Below are 20725 nucleotides of genomic sequence, written 5' to 3' on the forward strand. Positions count from 1 at the left end.
ACTGCCACCACAATGTTTCATTGTTGGGATTGTATTGGGCAGGTGATGAGCAGTGCCTGGTTTTCTCCACACATACCGCTTAGAATTAACGCCAAAAAGTTCAATCTTGGTCTCATCAGACCAGAGAATCTTATGTCTCATAGTCTGGGAGTCCTTCATGTGTTTTTTGGCAAACTCTATGCAGGCTTTCATATGTCTTGCACTCATGATAGCCTTCCGTCGGGCCACTCTGCCATAAAGCCCCGACTGGTGGAGGGCTGCAGTGATAGTTGACTTTGTGGAAAATTCTCCCATCTCTCTACTGCATCTCTGGAGCTCAGCCACAGTGATCTTTGGGTTCTTCTTTACCTCTCTCACCAACTCTCTTCTGCCACGATTGCTCAGTTTGGCTGGACGGCCAGGTCTAGGAAGAGCTCTGGTCGTCCCAAACTTCTTCCATTTAAGGATCATGGAGGCCACTGTGCTCTTAGGAACCTTGAGTGCTGCAGAAATTATTTTGTAACCTTGGCCAGATCTGTGCCTTGCCACAATTCTGTCTCTGAGCTCCTTGGGCAGTTCCTTCGACCTCATGATTCTCATTTGCTCTGACATGCACTGTGAGCTGTAAGGTCTTATATAGACAGGTGTGTGCCTTTCCTCATCAAGTCCATCAGTTTAATTAAACACAGCTGGACTCCAATGAAGGAGTAAACCATCTCAAGGAGGATCAGAAGAAATGGACAGCATGTGAATTAAATAGGATTGTCACAGCAAAGGGTCTGAATACTTATGACCATGTGATATTTCAGTTTTTTCTTTTTTAATAAATTTGCAAACATTTCTACTTTTCATTTTTTTTCTGTCAAGAATGCTGAGTGTGAATTAATAAGAAATTAAATGAACTTTTTTGATTTTAGCAAATGGCTGCAATGAAACAGAGTGAAAAATTTAAAGGGGTCTGAATACTTTCCGTACGTAGTAGCAATGTAAGTGAAGCAATCACACCAATCATCTCGCCCAGCTTGTGGAAGCATATTTAAGAAAACTGTATTTCAGTCAGACAACTCACGTTCAAACATTTATTGCAGCAGTAGATCAGGTTTAGTGTTTGGCATCTAGGCTCCAACTTAATCACTCCCCCACATGATTACGCAGGAATGATGGGAGTGATGAGCAAATACTTATAACCCCCCGTCGAAGCCTACAGGTGGATGCTGGGGTGGTGGAGGGGCTGAAGTAACTGGTAGCAATACTGCAGCAGCAGGGCAAGCAAAGGGGATGATGGAAAATGTATCTCTGCTTAAATAGACCACCTGATAAGGTGGGTGTGTGTTATAGATGGTTGCGGAGAGTGAGGTATGTCACATGATGTATGTCACATGATCAGAGCAGTGCAGCTCGAGTTGGCTGTTTGATCTAGCTCACAGGCGTCGCTCCATTTTTGAATTTTCCTGATCAGGTTTCACAGTGTGAAGTCAGGATTGTTTTTTGTGATGTAAGTGATAAATCATCAATGGAGAGAAAACACTCACTTTATGAACACACACTCACCCCCAATTTGCGGCTGCGCATGCGCACGTAGCCTTGCTTGACAATGTCGTTGAAGTTGGAAGCCATCTTCGGAGGGTGGGTAACCAGCTGGCTGTCGCTGTGGAGACCATCCAGATGTTTTTTTCCTCCCTCAACCAGATTCTTGCTTTTCCTTTCTACCCTTCCAAAGCTTCCAGCTCCTTTGTCCTTTATGGCTTCCTTTCTCTCACTTTCAATCTGTTTACCTGATGTAGTTTTCCTGCTTAGAAGTTTTTCTGTTTCTATCTTTCCTCTTTCATAAAGCTCCTCACATTTCCCTCCCTCCTCTTACTGATCCGTTTGTTTCCATTTGTTCTCCTCTGTCGAACTTTTGAGTCTCCTCTTTTCTCCTTCCTTTTGTGTTCATCCTTTAGTGCATCCTCCGTTGAGATATTCTTCATCAGACGGGTCTTCCCTCATCTTCCTGGCAGGTATTTCTAAGAAACGGACAATGATATATAGATATTTCTGTTATTGAGAAGCAAGAGGCATAACATTATCATCCATAATTCATGCTACTGCCACAAACTGTTGAGGGCAATTATGCAGGATGGCTGCTTGTGAAATGTTGCACTGTTTGTCTTTCTTTGTTTGAGTCTGTGTAAATACATAACATTTTATATATATATATATTTATATGTGTGTGTGTGTCCACCCGGCTGCCCATCTATTAGAGGGTACTGCATACAGGAAAAAAGTAAGAGGTTTAGCCTGTTCTCTAACTCTGATTACCCATCACGCTGCACTCTTTAATACCAGTTTTCTCCTAATTAAATTTCCATTTCAAACCCACAGATCGCTTCATCCTTTGATCTTGACATGCTATGTTGCAGTGCTGCTGGAGAGAAGAGGTTGCAGACAGTTGTGTTGGTGATCCTCATTTGTCGTCATTTGCTAAAGATGCATGTACCATTTATATAATGGCAACATTCAAACAGCTCTGTTTAATGTAAGTGTCACTCAGAAGCCGATGCAGCCTTTCATCCCTTTCAGATGACATGCTTTGGCTCTCTGAATTACTGTCCATATTGATGATGTATTAAAAAAAAGGTCAACTGTTAGTTATTATCTTTAGCTTGAGGAAATCTACGCATACAGAATCAAGATGTGGATCTCATACATCCAAACCTTTTTTTGGGGGGGAGGTGATATTACTAACATAAATCACAGTACTAAAGATAAAGTGTGTTGTATGCCCCTGTGATGTTAGTCCCTTAAGGGGAGTTTGTAGTTTGTAATTTGAAAAACGACAGAATTACAGGTCACTTACAGGTTATTATAAGCTGTTAAGGGCATAGTCAGAGAATGCAGGTGAATATTGTGGGTCAAAGTTCATCAAAGTTATACTCCACTTCAAGTGACACTGGAGATTGTCTTCGCCAGGCGAAGCAAAGGTTTTATTTCATTCCTTGCTTGTACACATTGGAAGTGAAAAGGATGTGAACAAGCTGAGAGATGCTAAAACACAAAATAGGTTTAAAATATGGAGTTAGTGATAATATCCTCTGTAAAAGGTAAATGGACTGCATTTATTTAGCCTTTTTCTAGTCTTATTGATTACAATACATTTCATTTGGCTGACGCTATTATCCAAAGCGACTTACAATAACTGCATTCAAACATGAGGGTGCAAACCCAGAACAACAAGAATCAAGAAAGTACAATTTCTTCAAAAAAGCAAAACTACAAAGGGCTATATGTAAGTGCCATGTAAGTGCTACTAAATTGTTAGTTTATTGATAATTCAAACATTCAGTGCAAATCATATCCACCCTTTCAAACACACACTACATTATATTGCCCCTTTTATCATTCACACACTAAGGGTCCAGCGCCCAAGGACATTTTGGAATGCTGCCGCTCATGCCTTCATCGCTAAGAGGGACCCCTTTCACACACACTAAGAAAGTCCACAGTAAAAGCCAGTTTGGAGAAAATAATTAATTTAACTACACCTAGCAACAGACACAGCAGCCTCTCTGTAATATGAATACCACAATGCCTCTGTACTGTGTGCATTCAGCCAACCAGTCAAGTTGCAGTTTACATCCATATCTGTCTATTAATTGGATTAGTCCTAAAAGCATATGGAGGAAATAATTTAATTTGACTTTGTTAAGCTTTGTTCTCCTAACTCTACTGCATTAGTGTGTAAGTTCTTGGAGGGAAACAAAACAACATCACAACAAAATATCACAAAAAACGAGGCCAGAGACACGAGTACAAAATATAACATGTGTTCAATAATTTAGTAAGGACTGTGAAGGATGTAATAAAAAATTAAGTGGTGCATTACAGGAATAAGGTTCATCATGACCTACATGTGTGGAAAGAGAGGGCTGAGGGGAGGGGTACACTACAAATCATCCCTATACACGTAAAGGCTGTGATAAGTTTTTCTATGGCTAGATCGTTTCCTTCATATGGTGAATATATATATTATATTCTCTGTTGAAAAACAGTCCCATCTGAAACTGAACTCTGAATATTTGTACAATCATGTGTATTTCCTTTGAAATAAACCTCATGGAGGAAGATACTAAAGATAAAATCAATGCTTCGATTTTGGAAAGAAGTGTATTCAACACCAATAACTCATATATTCCAACAAAATCAAGCACCCCGCAGCGTGTGTGAGTCTTAGTGGGAGCGTCTAGTGCAGACATGTCTCACAGGGTTCAATGGGAAATCTGGAACAGAGACATTAAACTTTAAAAAGGGGATCAGTAATACACGCACACACACACACGCACACACACAACGAATGTAATCAGAATGCTCTTTGCTTAATGCTTGCTTTTCATGAATTATATGATGAATAAGTCATTACTACAATCACCAGCTATGAAGTTCCTTTCAGTTATACACAATTGTTCTAGTTCAGTCATACTACAACATAGGCAGCTGTGATAAACCCACTGCATACTACCGCATGCTACCCACTCAGCATCAGATAGCAGTAAATCAGCAGGGTGTTGATGGACAGTGCAGCATTTAGAGTCAGATATTCTTCTTGAGAGCTCACAGAGACTGAATCAAAGTTAAAAGGACCAGCAACATGATCACCTGATGACCAGAAACATGATTCCATGCAGTGTTGCGGTTGCAGCTGGTTGTGCTGCCCCAAATGAGGAATCAACATGGACACTGATTTCATATACATTTACATATACACTACCATTCAAAAGTTTGGGGTCACCCAGACAATTTCGTGTTTTCAATGAAAACTGACACTTTTATTTATCAAATGAATTGCAAAATGAATAAAAAATATAGTCAAGACATTGACAAGGTTAGAAATAATGATTTTTTTTTTAATATTAATTTTGTTCTTAAAACTTTGCTTTCGTCACAGAATGCTCCATTTGCAACAATTCCAGCATTGCAGACCCTTGGCATTCTAGCTGTTAATTTGTTGAGGTAATCTGTAGAAATTTCACCCCACTCTTCCTGAAGCACCTCCCTCAAGTTGCATTGGCTTGATGGGCACCTCTTGTGTACCATACGGTCAAGCTGCTCCCACATCAGCTCAATGGGGTTGAGATCTGGTGACTGCGCTGGCAGCTTCATTACAGACAGCATACCAGCTGCCTGCTTTTTCCCTAAATAGTTCTTGCATAATTTGGAGGGTCATTGTCCTGTTGTAGGAGGAAATTGGCTCCAATCAAGCGCTGTCCACAGGGTATGGCATGGCGCATTTAAAATCCCTTTTACCTTGTACAAATCTCCCACTTTACCAGCACCAAAGCAGTCCCAGACCATCACATAACCTCCACAATGCTTGACAGATGGCGTCAGGCACTCTTCCAGCATCTTTTCACTGTTCTGCGTCTCACAAATGTTCTTCTGTGTGATCCAAACACCTCAAACTTTGATTCGTCTGTCGATAACACTTTTTTCCAATCTTCCTCTGTCCAATGTCTGTGTTCTTTTGCCCATATCAATCTTTTCTTTTTATTAGCCAGTCTCAGATATGGCTTTTTCTTTGCCACTCTGCCTAGAAGGCCAGCATCCCAGAGTCGCCTCTTCACTGTAGACGTTGACACTGGCGTTTTGCGGGTACCATTTAAAGAAGCGGCTAGTTGAGGACCTGTGAGTCTATTTCTCAAACTAGAGACTCTAATATACTTGTCTTCTTGCTGAGTTGTGCACCGGGGCCTCCCACTTCTCTTTCCACTCTTCACCACTCTCCGCTACTGGACTTTACCTCCAAACCAGCTTGCCTGGAGCCGTGATGAACATATGCTAAAATCCATCTTTGTAGAATCTCAATTGGCTTATATGTTGATGCATATCAATGCTATATCTAGTCTTGATGACCACTTAAAGTACTGTACAGTACTGTTTTACGGTATTTGATTTAACCCATTCAAACCCATTCATACAGTGGATCTATGTGCAACCCTTTCGCTATGAGAAGGGGCAATTTGGGGCTTCAGTGTCTTCCCCATGAAACTTCGGCATGAGCTACAGCCGCCAGAACTCATTGGCTGGTTGGCAGGTTTTCATGTATGTTTGATGCTAAATACCTTGGTAATGCACAATCTCACACAAACCCGTTTAACAATGTTGTTTTGTACACTGCAAGTGTTTGAGTTTTAACCTCTTGAGTTTCAGAATGTACATCCAGGACTTCAAGTAACTTTTGGTTAAGTACAAAAGTAAAAATTAATTTTTAACTTCAATGATACACAATGCCTCTTTTGATGACTTTGCAAAAAATAAAAAAAGGTTCTAGACAGACAAAATAGGATAGTTTTCCTCTTTTGTTAACAACCTGCACAGAGTCATCTAGTTTTGCTGCAAGCTGAATTTCTGACAGAATAATAAAGACTGAACTGAACCAAGGTCCTGCATGAACACCTGGATAACTTTTTTTACAGGGAAAACAATGCTTAGGGTCTTGCGCTGCTGTATGATCCCTGCACTAAGTCATTTCAAGTGTATTATCCTTTCCTGGTCATATGAAGTAAACAGACCAATCGAGTTGATAACCAGCTTTGTGTTACGACTTAGTCTGATTGCGATTTTTAGGTTAGGTTCACCCGGATATAAGAAAACAGATCCAAGCCCCAAAACTGAATTAACTGAAAAAAAACAAGAGACAGGCCCAGCAGGACACAAACAGGTGACTTCAAACTGCTCCGGTTACACAAGGCCGGCTGCGTATGTGCTATGCCCCAAAATACTTTATTAGTAATTTGAATTTAAGACTATTCCTAATAATATCATTAGAGAGTACGGTGAATGACAGCAGCACTCAGGTGGAACATTTGGCACAGGAGCAGTTGCACTCCGTACTGTCTCTTTGGGGGTAACTTACGCCCACATGCCAGATGCTGTCTGGCTAAGGAACTGAATGCATCGTGTCGTGTTTTTGCTGCTGCATTCATCCTGTTTTCTACAGATATACTTTGCTGCTGTGGTCCCAATCTTGGGACCTGTAACACGTACACAACTTCTCTTGTGAACATTTGGATTTATAAAAACAAATTTGACGGGAGAATTTGTGCACTTCCACACTCACTCTGACCAATGTGTATGAACATTTTGGAGACGGGAAAATGACGATGCTCGCATGACATAACTGTTCCATAAGAACCTCCAATGGAAACAATATAAAACAACTTACAGCAAATAATTAACAGTCATTAACAGTTTTTGATAATATCTTCTAACACTGTATCATCAAGTACAACTTTAGTTTTCATACAGTGTGTGTGTGTGTGTCTGTGTGTCTGTGTGTCTGTCTGTCTGTCTGTCTGTCTGTCTGTCTGTGTGTGCTCATGTGCACTTAAAGTATGAATCCTACGCACTGTTAAATAAATGAGGACCCAGGTCAGTAAAGTGACGCTGCACTGTGCAGCAGTAGAGGACTACGCTCAGACCAGCCTCCTATCTGAAGCACCAGTCAAACAAGTCTCCACTCATTTCATGGTGCACATTGTTTCTAAGCATTAAGTTACAAGCATGTAAGTGTGATTTCACCAACAAAAAAACCTTCCTGTAAATAGGACGTCACATTTGTTCAGTCTGTGAATACATGAATTAATTAATGAGGCAACAAATTAATTAAAACACAATTTATTGAACTGAATTAAGTAATGACAAATAATAAATTGCGCGTGAAACTATGTCATAGAAATTTGAGACTTAAATGATTTCTCATTACAGCTGTGTGAATTACCTTTATAATGAAGAAAAACAAAATAACATTAAGAAAGTACCTGTTGGTAGTTCACCATCTCAGAGTCTCAGTCTATCAGGACAACCTGCTGTACAATTTCAAATTAAAGCCCATATTTTCACTGTTTAGGTCGTTGCAACAGAGAAGGAAATTCTTATGGCACTTAACAAAGATGACCTCATTGAAAAGATGGCAGAGGGGAGTGAGTAACTGCGCCGCCTACTTGTCTACTAGTCTGGTAACCGTTAACATCAACAAATAGGGTTAGTCTACGAAACAAGTGGTCTGGTGCTTTGTATGAAAAGGGTGGCCTGGAAAGGAGTCAAATTCCTGGTGAGTGACAAACTATTTCTTCGATTTATACTAGACAGACTTTTTAACATATAGGCTCAGAAATGTTAAGGAAAGGAAAACCTAAAATAGATGTATGAGATGGACATTTTTTCAGCACAGACGGAAAGTGAGAGAAAAGGTAGGAAGCAAGGATAGACTACTTGCCTAACCTCAAACTTAAACCTAACCCTTATCCAGATTTAAGTTATATGGACTGGCTTTTTGTCCCCATAAGAAGACAAGTTGCATTAATGAGACTGTATGACAACAGACACCCACACACACACGCTCTTGTCTGTTTCCAGTCTGCCCCAAGGCTAACACTTGGGAAAGCGTCAGTCTGTCTGCTCATAACTATCTGTCACAGATAACGATAGGGATACTCATACAAACACACACACACACACTCAAAGTTACACTCCCACAGACACAAACGTGTCCGCTGACAGCTGGGCAATAGACGGAATAGACAGTCCGTCTCCAGTCCAATATCAGATGATTGTGAATGTTTGCATACACTCCAAAAACATGCATGAACACACACACACTTCCCACAGCCGTCATGGTTCTCATTTAAATAGCAAGCCATTTGGAGAAAATAAGCATGGAGAAAATTGAGGCAGTGACCAATAAAACCAAGGTGTGAATTAGTCAATGACCATGAGTGAGGTCAGTCACCCGCAGCTTTTGCAGGTTGATACTGAGAGTCAATGACAAAAGCATCAAAACCAGGGCTCCAGAGAGTGACCAGAAATCTGTGAAGTGCCACTAAAATGTTTCCTTGATCAAACCGGTGCTTCAAATATTTAGTTGGTCTGTCTCTTAGTGCCTGGGAGACCAACCTGTGTCATGTCTGTGGAGTTTACACTCTCACACACAGGCCCCTCCCCCGGTCACACACCGTCACTGTGAAGCTGTAGGTAAAGGCCGGCGCATGCTTCTGCAGCTGCGTCTGCGGCTGTTCACGCAGCTGTGTCGAAGAACTCGTTGTCATTCATGCTTCTCCAAGCGTTGCGCGTGTTGCAAAGAAATTCCCCGCCAGAACACTAGGCGGAGTAAGGTTTTTTGTTGAAGACGGCCTTAGAGACACCTTCTTTGTGTTTGGCAGTCGTCGTCGACTGTTTATTTACATCGCCACTGTGGCTCCTCGTAGCCATTTTCTGGCGGACAAATCCGTCAGTCAGTGACTGGTTATACAAGTGGTCATACTTTCGGATCTCTTCTGCCAAACGCTTTTCTATTTGGTCCATATTAGTTCTTCTAAATCTTTCGTGGTTTCTGCCGGTCTTATGGGGCATGAAACCGGAAATGTGACTCCGGAAAGGATTTTAGAAGACATAAGGCCACTTTGGTGGACTGTTAAAAAGCATGGTTTTCCAATGAGAGAGGGTGGCCTAACCTGTTGTTCCAAATGTGAACAACAAACGTGGGCGAGATTCAGCAGATCTGTGAGGCAGCCGTCATGCACTGCACATGCAGCCAGTATCTGCAAGTGTCATGTTTTATTTGGTTTGCGTGTAGCTTTGATACAATAGGCCAAATTGCACAACAAGTATGTTATCAATTGTAAAAATGGTAGAAATTGGGGCTGTGTATGTACAGAGTGACTATGACAGTAAAGTGGCAATTGTGCCCCTGACACACACACACACACACACACACACACACACACACACACACACACACACACACACACACACACACACACACACACACACACACACACACACACACACACACACACACACACACACACACACACACACACACACACACACACATGGAGCAAACTGAACAAACCAAATAGACACATTTACATAAAAAACTGCTTGGGAAATATAATTCACTGTGTTGAGAACAGAGGCTGGACAGTTCCATTTTATAGAAGTTCTAATGCTAAAGGGTTAAGGGTCTGGGAACATTATTGTTTGGCAGAAAGTGACAGACTAAGAGGACCATGCAACTGAACTCTGCTACTGATTTATGCCGGAGGGAAGAACAGCATTGTTCTGGAAGAGAATTCAGAGAATTTACCATTTTATAGTTTGACACAGGTTTATGTCCGTGTCTGACTGTCTTCTTCAAGGACAGACAGACTCACTGTCTCGACTGATTATGGTTGGTTTAACGTGTAGGCCAAATAAATGATTACATCAAAAAACTACGTCAAGTGGGGAGTGTAGGAGCCGCATTTGAGATTATTTATATTCATATTATTCGTCATCGTTCTCATAATTCTTAATCTAGATATCAGACTTTGGATTTTACATTGTGTTTACTTATCTTGTTTATTTGGATCAATATACAAACCTAACAACACAGTTTGATTTCTCAGTGTAATTATATGACATCATATTTATATTTGTATAATGTTAAATAAAGTAATCATTGACCTCAAGTGTTTTATCAGTACTTAGGTGTCAGGAAGAACAAAACATTTGAGAAAAAAACACAAAAACCTATTTATTTAGCTGGTTCAATGTAATAGTGATATTTGAATATCTTTTTTAGGAAGCTTAAGTTTTTCTTCTTCATTGTTACTTGATGTTGTGTAAAATGGTGATATAGTATTTGTATTTACATATAATAATATTGGTCACTATTTGGTTCTACTTAGTTGTCATTACTACAACATTTATGACATATAAACACCTGTCAAAGTATTCATTCAAAACCACTTCTGTATGTTTTTCCACATTTTGTCTTGATCACACACCCACACATTCCAACACCCATGCACACATATTTATACACAAACACAAAATACTGTTGTCTCTAAACAGTGAGGCTGGACCTAGATACAGAGTAGTAGTGGGTCAATTGGCTGACTGGTTCATCTTTCTAAGGACATGTGCACACACACAAAGGTGTGTTTGTGTGTTCGACACATCCATCTGCCAGTTGTGTGGAGCTGTATGCTATGGAAACAACAAGAGTGGATGCCCGACAACACTTTGTTTAAAATCTTCTCTTGTAAGTAAAAGTCAAGCTTTCCCGCCACAATGTGTATATGAACACAGTTGTGTGTTTGTATGCAGTTGATAATTAGAAATACATTCATGTAAGTGTGTAGCACTTTTGCCTGTAAGGTCTGTGTAAATCCTTCCGGCTCTGAGCCATATATTGCCCATATGACAGTTTTATCTGTCTTGCAAAATAATTTATAATTACAATGAAAGAAACTCATAAATCCCCAACAAATTATCAAGACAGCTATTTTATTGAAGTAAAGGTTAAGCCAGTGTGTCCAGTTTAAACCAGTGTGTCCAGTTTAAGCCAGTGTCTAGTTTAAACAAGTGTGTCTAGTTTGTGAGGACAAATAAAGAAAATACTCAAACTTACCATTATACAGCAGAGTCACTGCCTGACAAGCTTTAATAAAGTCCATATTCTGATGACAGTAGGCCTTACTCAATCTACAGTCCTCTGCTTACTTGTGTGCTGTCAGCTTCAATCACAGCCCAAGTTAAATTTTAGAACTAAGTATCAAATATCTAGAAATGATCTCGCTCAACCCAATTTTTTGAAAGGGCATCTGGAGCCCACTTAGAGCTGAAGTCGGGGCAGCTGCTGCAGTCTGCAGAGTGCACACCAGTGGCATTGGTGGAGATTCTGACCCAGGCTCAAGGCTTCAAGCTGAAATCATTACGTTTAATATGTTTTCGAACGGATAGTTACTAAAAGAAATTGAATATGTGGTGTGTTTGTTAATTTGTGAGAACTCACATGCTGGATGAGACCAGTGGTCATCTGAGGTTGTACCAGGTAAACGATCTTAACTGAACAAGCCACCAGGCAAGTTGATCAATGGTTACATTTAATTTTGGAGAATGAATCAAATGTTTTTTGTTGCTAGTTTGTCTGAGAAGGAGAGGCTGAATAAATTATAAATTATACAAATAATAATGATAATAACTTTATTTGTATGGCACTTATCTAAACAAGGTTACAAAGGGCTTCACAAAATACATGTCCAAAAAATGTATCACTAAAAATAAAAGGTAGTAAATTCAATTTTAAGTGCCAAATCATAACATATTATGTAAAAATGCATGGAGGACAGGGGAGCTATACGAGCAAGTATGTGCACAAAGTATTTCAATGCCAGAGAAACAGCCCATTTGCCTATTATGAGGAAAATAATAATAATAATAATCCTATTTTGCTGTTTTGGCAAATCAGCCCAAAGTCGTCTAAAATCAACATTAAAACAAGGGAATCAGGCAGCATTATGGGGTTAATGTTAAGCAACCATTTCCCACTTAATGTGAATTAGACTAATACCTTACTTGTGAATATGTTAGTCAATGATAAGTACACATTATATTTTCGCAAAGTACTGTGAATAATGATGGGGGCTTATGTAGAAGCTAACCCCCAAATTCTGAAGAATTGGACAGCCTGGGGATCAAGTAAAATACTTCTAATATCTGTCGTGACATATGGGATGATAAGGCCAAAAACATGGTCAAGAAATCCTATATGATATTATCTAATTATTCAACACATTCTAAAAATGTAATTACTGTCAGCATAACAGTGAAACTGTAATATCCAAGTCTTTTGTTGAATTAGTTGTTTTTTTCCAGTTACAGATGAAAGCAAATGATTCAGTCAGACGTCCTGTAGTTAAATGAATGGGATTGTTTTACAAGTAAGGTAGTTCCAAAACACTCCTAAGCAAAATAATTATGATTCTAATAATTTAACTTCAGATGAGGTGAAACATATAACAGTTTGACCATAGTATAATCATGTGTATTTCCCCTTTTATTGATCATGATTGAATCTCTAACAATGTAACCTTGATCATGCTGTTTCCTGTACTACTGAATGAATCTTGGCCTGATTACTCTAAGACACAGTAACCTGATTATGCTGTTTCATGTACTACTGAATGAAATTGGCCTGATTGCCTTAACTAGGCATTGTTTGTATTCATGTGATCAGAAGATCTGAGCCTTTGACTGTTTAAAAAAACCTCCCCCAGAGTGGGAGGGGTTAGCCAAATGTATAAAAACAAAGAACTGTTTTCTGTCTGGGTGCAAACTAAACTTTGTCATATGCACCATGCTCGAGCATTAAAGGTGACAATACTGTAAGAGTTTTGAGACTCGTTTCCTTGTTGGTAGAGTGGGATTGTTAGCCTGGATGCCAGACGAACTTAGCCCCGCCCACAACATTTGAGGTCGGGAAGTTCGGTCTGGAGTCGCTCCGTTGGGGAGAAATTATGCCCGGTACGAAATCGACCGGGCCAATCAGATTGTCAGGGCGGGCTTTATACGATGATGGACAGACGATCAACGGTAACGTAATCAACCACGTCATCAAAGTGCACTTAGGTTGAATGCCTGCCGCTGGAGAGCTGAGATGTGCAGATGCTGCATTTGAGTCTCTTTTAGAAGACATCGACAGCGCATTCATTTTGAAAGAGGAACAGAGAACGCGGAGGCGACGCCAAAGCGCCGCGCTAATCCCTATCGCGCCGGCGCTTGGCTGTTCACACCGGATGCTGAAGCGACGCTGAACCACCGGGCACGCTAATAACATCACCTGTTGATCCAGTAGTATTCAAGCATATACTTACTTGTTGCTCCAACATTAAGCAACAGCGTCCCAACATTTGTCTTTTTTGGTTTTGTTTTTATACAACATGTTCCGAAGATCATACAACTCACTGTACTTCTCCACTTCAATTATTAATTTAATGTCATCCATGTTGAAGAACTTCTCCGCAGTTTGCTCCGTTAAATGTCGGGTGTCGAGGGTAAATTACGTATTCTCCACTCAAGTGTATGTGGAGAATACGTAGCCCCCCTCTCTCTCTTTTTATATTTATCACTGGTTGTGTGGCTGTAGTGGATGGGCAGAGGGGAACATTTAATAATGTCATTGGTAAAATTTAAACTCCAGGACAACAGAAGGGGACTTCAAAGTATGGGATGCATATTTGATCATTTATATCATATAAAATATGTCATCAATATGGTTTAAAATCATTTTTCAGTGTGTTTCCTGTCGCGATACGCTCGCGTCAAGCGCAAAAAATAGACTCGACGCCGAAACGATCGCTGCACGGCGCGAGGCAGCCTTGGCGCAGCGCGGTGCTTCAGCCTCCAGTGTGACCAGCACAAAGGTTTAACATGGGAGTGGATGGGAGCCAGCTGTTATTGAAGGCTTGGCGCTGCGCTTCAGCGTCCGGTGTGAACCCGGCGTTAGTAAATAACTCACAATGAGTCGCTTAACATACGTCACATACTGCGTTGCTCTGATTGGTTGTAGGTCTATCCAATTGAGACAAGAGGCTTTTTTTTTCTGGTTCGGTTGAAACACGCCCCATAATCACAGCCCAATGGAGCGGTATCAGACTCACATTCTGACTAGAATTGTGAGTATGATAACGTCAGGCTTTGGGATTGTAGAAATTGCCACGAGAATTTGGGGGCTCGTCCGGGATGTCTAACTCATTTTATGCTTCAAACCGCTTTTAAGACCAAGTTTAAATCTGCTCACAGTCGGTGAGGGATTGTTAGTTGCCCAAGAACCAGAAGTCTACCTCTCCTGAGAGCAGGTCGTAATGGACTCCCAGGGTGAGAAGAGGCTGCTTGTGAGATCGTGGAATGAAGGTAAGTTTGATACGGCATCTACATTTTTTCCAACGGAGGATACAGTAGTTGAAGAGCCAACAAGGTGCGTCTGAGGTGCAGTGACATTACTTAGGAGTGACGACCGATTGACAAAGGAATTATTCAGATAATGTCAATTAATGTCATCTGACCTCTATTTGCTGGTAAGTGAGTGACTGCGAATTTATCGAAATGGGGGAACTTAGTAGCAAACCTTTGACTGAAGTGTGTGATCTAATGGCAGGGGTGGACTGGCCATCTGGCATTCCGGGCATTGTCCCGGTGGGCCGTTGACCCAATGTGGGCCGTTTTTTTTTTTTTTTTTTTTCTCTTCTTCCTCTCTAAATTCCCTCCAATTGGGCCGGCCAATTGGCTACAGAGGGCTAGCAGTGTGTTGCCAGCATCGACACATATTATTGGTCTATTGTTTGTCATTGTCAATCAGTCATGGGCTGACAGGCTCAGAGAGCCCTGACAGTGCTGTCAATCACAACACAAACCAGGGTGGGGCGGGACCTCATGGCACTGGCGGGGGGAGTCGCGGGACGGGCTGCTGCTGAGACAGAAACTTAAAATGGATATTAAGAGTAAAAAGCGCCCGGGTGGCGCTGAGAAGCATCGGGAAAAAAAGCTGAAGTCTCTGGAGGTGGAGGCTGCTAAATGTGCCAAACTGACGGACCTATTTGGTGCCGGGTTCACCAGCCCAGCAGCAGCAGGTGCGCCGGGAGACGAGCGAGGAGGACTCGACAATGATGAGCGAGTGGAGGCAGACATGGTAAGTAACGTTGGCCTGGGGCTGGCTAGGCTACATTTTTTAGACATGTCCAAAACAAAGTAGAAAACGTTTTTGATTTTGTTTTAATTTGCCGAATTGTGATATTATGGGTTATTATTGTTCAGATGATTTAGCTAAGCTAGCTAAGAGCTGCTAACGTCGTTTACTGTTGCCATAGCTGAGCTGTAAATAGAGATGCAAAATCAAGCTGTATTGAAAACAGAATACAAGTAAACCTATAGGGAATAGTTAGTTTAATTTGAAATATTTGCCATTGAATTTATTGTAATCTTTCAATTCATTTATTGTTTACTGAGGTGATAACTATTTAATAGGTATAATTTGTGTGTAAATGTTCCACTGATAAGGTGAGAAATATTTAATATTATTGTTATTATCACACAAGTTTTATTGTGCTTATGTGTTGATCCTTAATGATGTGATCATGTACACTAAATGATCAATTATTCTCCATTACAGGTTGTTGTGATATATTTGAGGAGTCGTTCTCCCTCTGTTTTATATGTGGACATTTGGGACCACTGTTAGAATTTGGTAAGTTTATCATGTATTTTTTAATGTATAAATTCATACTTCATAATTATAATAATTTTCAAAAGGTTTTAAAAGAAACACACATCCAAAAAGTTCTCAACTCTAGGTGCAGGACAGAGGAAAACATTTTCTTTATTTTTCAGACATTATAATGTATCCATGTCCTTCTCAGGTTGACCACTTGACATGTGAGAGCCTGAGGAGTTGTTCACCCTCTGTCCATGTTCGAGGACTTGCTCTCTGTCTGCCTCCACTCTCTGCCTTCACTGTACCAAAGTTTGTCTGTTGAGTCTCCTCTAGTCTGGTGAGTTTATCATTTTTTATGTTTTATGAAATCATACTTAATTTGTGATGATTAGAGACATTATAATGTATCCATGTCCTTCTCAGGTTGACCACTTGACATGTGAGAGCCTGAGGAGTTGTTATCCAGACAAAGGTAGAGCTGGCAGGGGCGTCCCCCTGGGCCTGCCCTTTTGGGCTGGGCTTCAGCTGCAGATCTAAAGGCTGCTTCCAGGGGCATGGGGCCCTCAGCCTTTGTTTTTCTTTGCTTCTGCACCTTACAACATACATCACACCTTATTTTCACACATCCAAACACTGTTAACACCACTGACGCGTAACATATTTTACACATCCCACTACGTAGTTAGAGCTATCTTGATTTGGAGTTAAATAAATTTACTTTTGGCTTGAGAGGTTTGTGTGTGGCCTCCCTTCTTGTTGCCATCTTTGAGATAGGTGGTAACAGTAGTATGCATGAGAGAAGACGCCGCGAGATTTGTGGACTTCTATGTGGTGTCCGCTGATAATTCAGTGGGCTGGTCTGGACAGACAATGCCAGGCCTAATTTTTGTCCCAGTCCACCCCTGTCTAATGGGATGTGCAAAAATTATGCGTGAGATACATGGCGATGACTCCTGTAAACAGCTTCTGGTGTAGGTGGAAAATTTGGATTTCCTCAGAATGGAATTTTTTGTATAAAACGAATACGGGCGCTACAAGATGAATTGGTAAAATATGAGAAAATGAAGGGTAAAACCAAAATTAAGCAGATAGCATTTATGATGTGTGAATCAGAAAAAGGAAAAGAATGAGATAACAAAGTAGTGAACAGGGGGGCAACAGGGAGGGGAGAGAAACTAATCAATGTCCCAGCTCTCACATTCACAGAAAGAACAGGATCTCCTCCCTGCCTCAGCCGCTCATCAAAGCCACCTGAACCAACAGCCAGCTATCTCATACCGAGAAATCCAAGGACAGTCTGCCTCAACAGGACGCACCACATCAGGCCCAGCATCCGCTCCAACCCCATATCACCAGAATCTTGGTGAGTCCGCTGCAACCTTCGCGGCACAAGACAGTCTCGGGTCAGACAGACTCAGTCCCATATCCACAAGAACAACAGCATGAAACATCCACAATCTCCCAATGATTGAGGTGCCTAATCCAAAAGCAGACGCCAATGCAGTGATGTATGTCTACAGAGCCTTGACACCAGAGGAGATGCGCTGAATTTCCAATGAACTGTCAGGCATAGTGACACAAGGAGGGCCTGCAGTTGTTGAAGTACTGGCCCAAATTGTACAACAGTAAAGGCCAAATTTGAGAGAAACCAGAAGTCTGGCAAACTGGCCAGAGGAAGACATGCGCTTTGACTGGAGAACAGTTGCTGCGTATCGCGGACATGAGGAGAGACTCTATGAAAGGTGTAAAACAACTTTCCCAGCCACGATGAGATGGGGGAAAATAAGAGACTGTAAACAAAAGACTGGTGAACAAGTAACTGACTATCTGGTCGGATTGTCGAACATCTTCAAAGAAAACCGCTGAATGTTGTCACCAGAAGAACCCGACAACTATGCGAGAGACTGTAACAGAACAAGGCTGAAAAGGGAATCCACTGGACTTCTTTTTCACGTATTCTAGACACTGCACAGAGGATAAGGCATGGCTTGCGGCAGAGGCGGAGAAAAATCCAGATTCAGGTGAAAGCACCCCAAACATATCTCACACACATACACATAGGTACAACGAAGTGTTTAATATGACAAAAAATAAGTGGATCTGAAGTTTTACCTGAAATAACTCTACAGGTAGCAGGCAAAATATCACATTTCTGGTTGATTCTGGGGCCATAAAACAAAAATGATCTTGAGGGGATCTTGAACTACTTGGGACATCAGTCACCACAATTAAATAATCATATACCACACCACTGTCGGTTACCAAAACAGGGATATAAAAAGTCCTGTTGACTTATACATTTGTTAGCAGGACACCAAATTTGTTTCTTAGGTTTGATTTTTGCATCGTAAACAGGAAGGGTTTAAAGTCACCAGAACATGAGACATCCCAGGTGAATATGTACAACCACATCATGGTAAGCCACTGTACCTACACCAATGGGACCTGTTACCCTCTGGGCCCAGGTACATAACCTCAGATCTGCTTGAAATAGCATACGCTCACACGGCGTCATGCAAGCATCTGATTTACATTTCACAGCCACATTTAGTGAAGGACCAAAAAAAAAGCTGGTTCCAGGAAGATAAAAGAAGCGATTGTATTACTAGTGATTGTTTGTATTACGATAATAGAATGTACGCAGAGACTATTGTGTTGACCCCCGCAGTAGCCAAATTCTTTAATATACATAACTCATCACAAGATGTGTCTCTAGCTAAAGCAAATAATGCGCAGTGGGAAAATTTGGCACCCAGGGTCACTCAGTGTTCACAAGATTGTATATGGGAGGATAGGGGAGAAGGAATTCAATATTCATCCCTAATGCAAACATACAGATGCCCATTTCAGAGCATTTTTCTGGGAGAAAACGAACTGTGCATTTAGCACAAACTGCTAAATTTAAACAAAAGGTTTGGAGTTAACCATTGACTTTTCAGAGTTACAAGAAGTGCAACAAAAGTTATGGGCTAATGATAAGTATGATCAGGGATTAGTTAAAACTGAACCTCTCAATGTGACACCAAAGAGCCCATACTGTAATGTCAAAGCACAACTTCCACTCAAACCAGAAACAGTAGCAGGGATAAAACCAGTATTTTAAAACCTGGCAAAACACCGGAGTCATCATTCCATGTGCACACTCACCAATAAGAATGCCTACTAAATAAATTTAGATTAAGAAAAAGTGAATAATATACAAGTTTCTCTAGTTCCACCAGAAAGCATGTGGTTTTTGTTTCTTTTAATTGTTGATTTGGCTAAAGCACAGTGTCCCAGTTCATCCAGACTCTCGGTATTGGTTTGCTTTCACAATTCAGGGCAAATCATATACGTCAGACGTATGTCTAAAGGTTTTGTTGAATCCCCTGCAGTCGACTCACAGGTATTGCAGGCAAGTCTGGAGGACTTTCGCATTACCAGCAGGGAAGTGCGCTGATATAAATGTTGATGATTCGATGATTTGTCCACCAACAACACAGGCCTTTAAAGTCGACACAGTAGCATGCTTAAATATTTTGCAGACCAGGGCCACAAGGCCAGCCTGGCTAAGCTGCAATTTGTCCAGAAAAGTGTAACTTTCCTAGGACACAAAATTTCTAGCAGCGGTAAAACATTGAGCTCAAACGAGTGGAAGCCATCCTCAAGATTCCAACTCTGCGTACTAAAAAACAATTAATGTAATTTTTTTAGGGATGACGGACTACTGTAAACAGTGGATCTGTGATTATGCATCCCTGGAGGCTCCACTCTTGTATGTTATGCATGGCCAAGGACTGACACCAACCGACAACCTGACATGGACGACAGACGCTGACACAGCATTTACCCAGCGACAACAGACTGACTTCCACACCTACACTGGGACTACCAGATCAAAACAGATCATTTACAGACTGTAAATGAGAAACGGGGTTTCATGACAACAGTTTAGTACAAACGACCACTGGCGTATTTCTCCTCAAAGAAATTAGATAGCTTGGCATTGGGTCAGCCTCTCTGTCTAAGAGCAGGAAATTATATCAAGAGGTCACATTGTTAATGCCTTTTCTGTATATTCTATTCTGCTAGAGCAACAAACTAATTCTATTAACAGCGATGTTACTCTGTAAAGTGTGAAGCTCACACTAAAGGTGATTCTGTTTCAACGGGTAATGCTCAAGCAGCCAACATACTGTAATTGATACTCCTTTTTCCTCTCTCTCACAGATTTAGCAGAAGCACAGAGCCATGCTAACAACATAGAAAAAGCAGAATGTACATGTTTTAACTATGTATGTCAATCTGAGGACGGCCGTCCATGTCTGTTTAAATGTTTATTTGTTGTTTTGTTTGTTTTAGTTTTTATTGAAAATTGTCGGGTTTCACAAATTACTACTTTACGTTTTATTTCAAAATGTTTACATTTTCTGACAAGCAGCACTTCAAGAAGCCAGGACATACAAGCCCCTGGCCAACCGTCTGATCACTTGCAAATGGGTTTCATTGAACTAACACCATGTGAAGGAAAGGAATATTGTCTTGGGGCTGTTGACATTTGGGTGCATATTACAAACTAAACTTTGTCGTATGCACCATGCTCGAGCATTAAAGGTGACAATACTGTAAGAGTTTTGAGACTCGTTTCCTCGTTGGTAGAGTGGGATTGTAGAAATTGCCACGACAGAGCAAAGAAGAGCATGTTGAGCATGATATGTCTCCACTCTAAATCTCACAGGCTTCTGCAAATAAGGA

At 40.9% G+C, this 20725-nt stretch overlaps 1 protein-coding gene across 2 annotated transcripts in view; it reads right to left on the minus strand.

The window, feature by feature from the left end:
• Nucleotides 1-20725, minus strand: part of dok4 (docking protein 4) — a 98658-nt gene that overhangs the window by 22993 nt on the left and 54940 nt on the right. For both annotated transcript variants that reach the window (XM_053422328.1, XM_053422318.1), the window contains exon 2: nucleotides 1531-1985. In XM_053422328.1, coding sequence (XP_053278303.1) covers nucleotides 1531-1596 — 66 coding nt within the window. In that variant the 5' untranslated portion in view covers nucleotides 1597-1985. The remainder of the gene's footprint in view (nucleotides 1-1530; nucleotides 1986-20725) is intronic.

This window comes from Pleuronectes platessa, chromosome 1 (genome assembly GCF_947347685.1).
Source record: "Pleuronectes platessa chromosome 1, fPlePla1.1, whole genome shotgun sequence".
Classification (NCBI taxonomy): Eukaryota; Metazoa; Chordata; class Actinopteri; order Pleuronectiformes; family Pleuronectidae; genus Pleuronectes; species Pleuronectes platessa.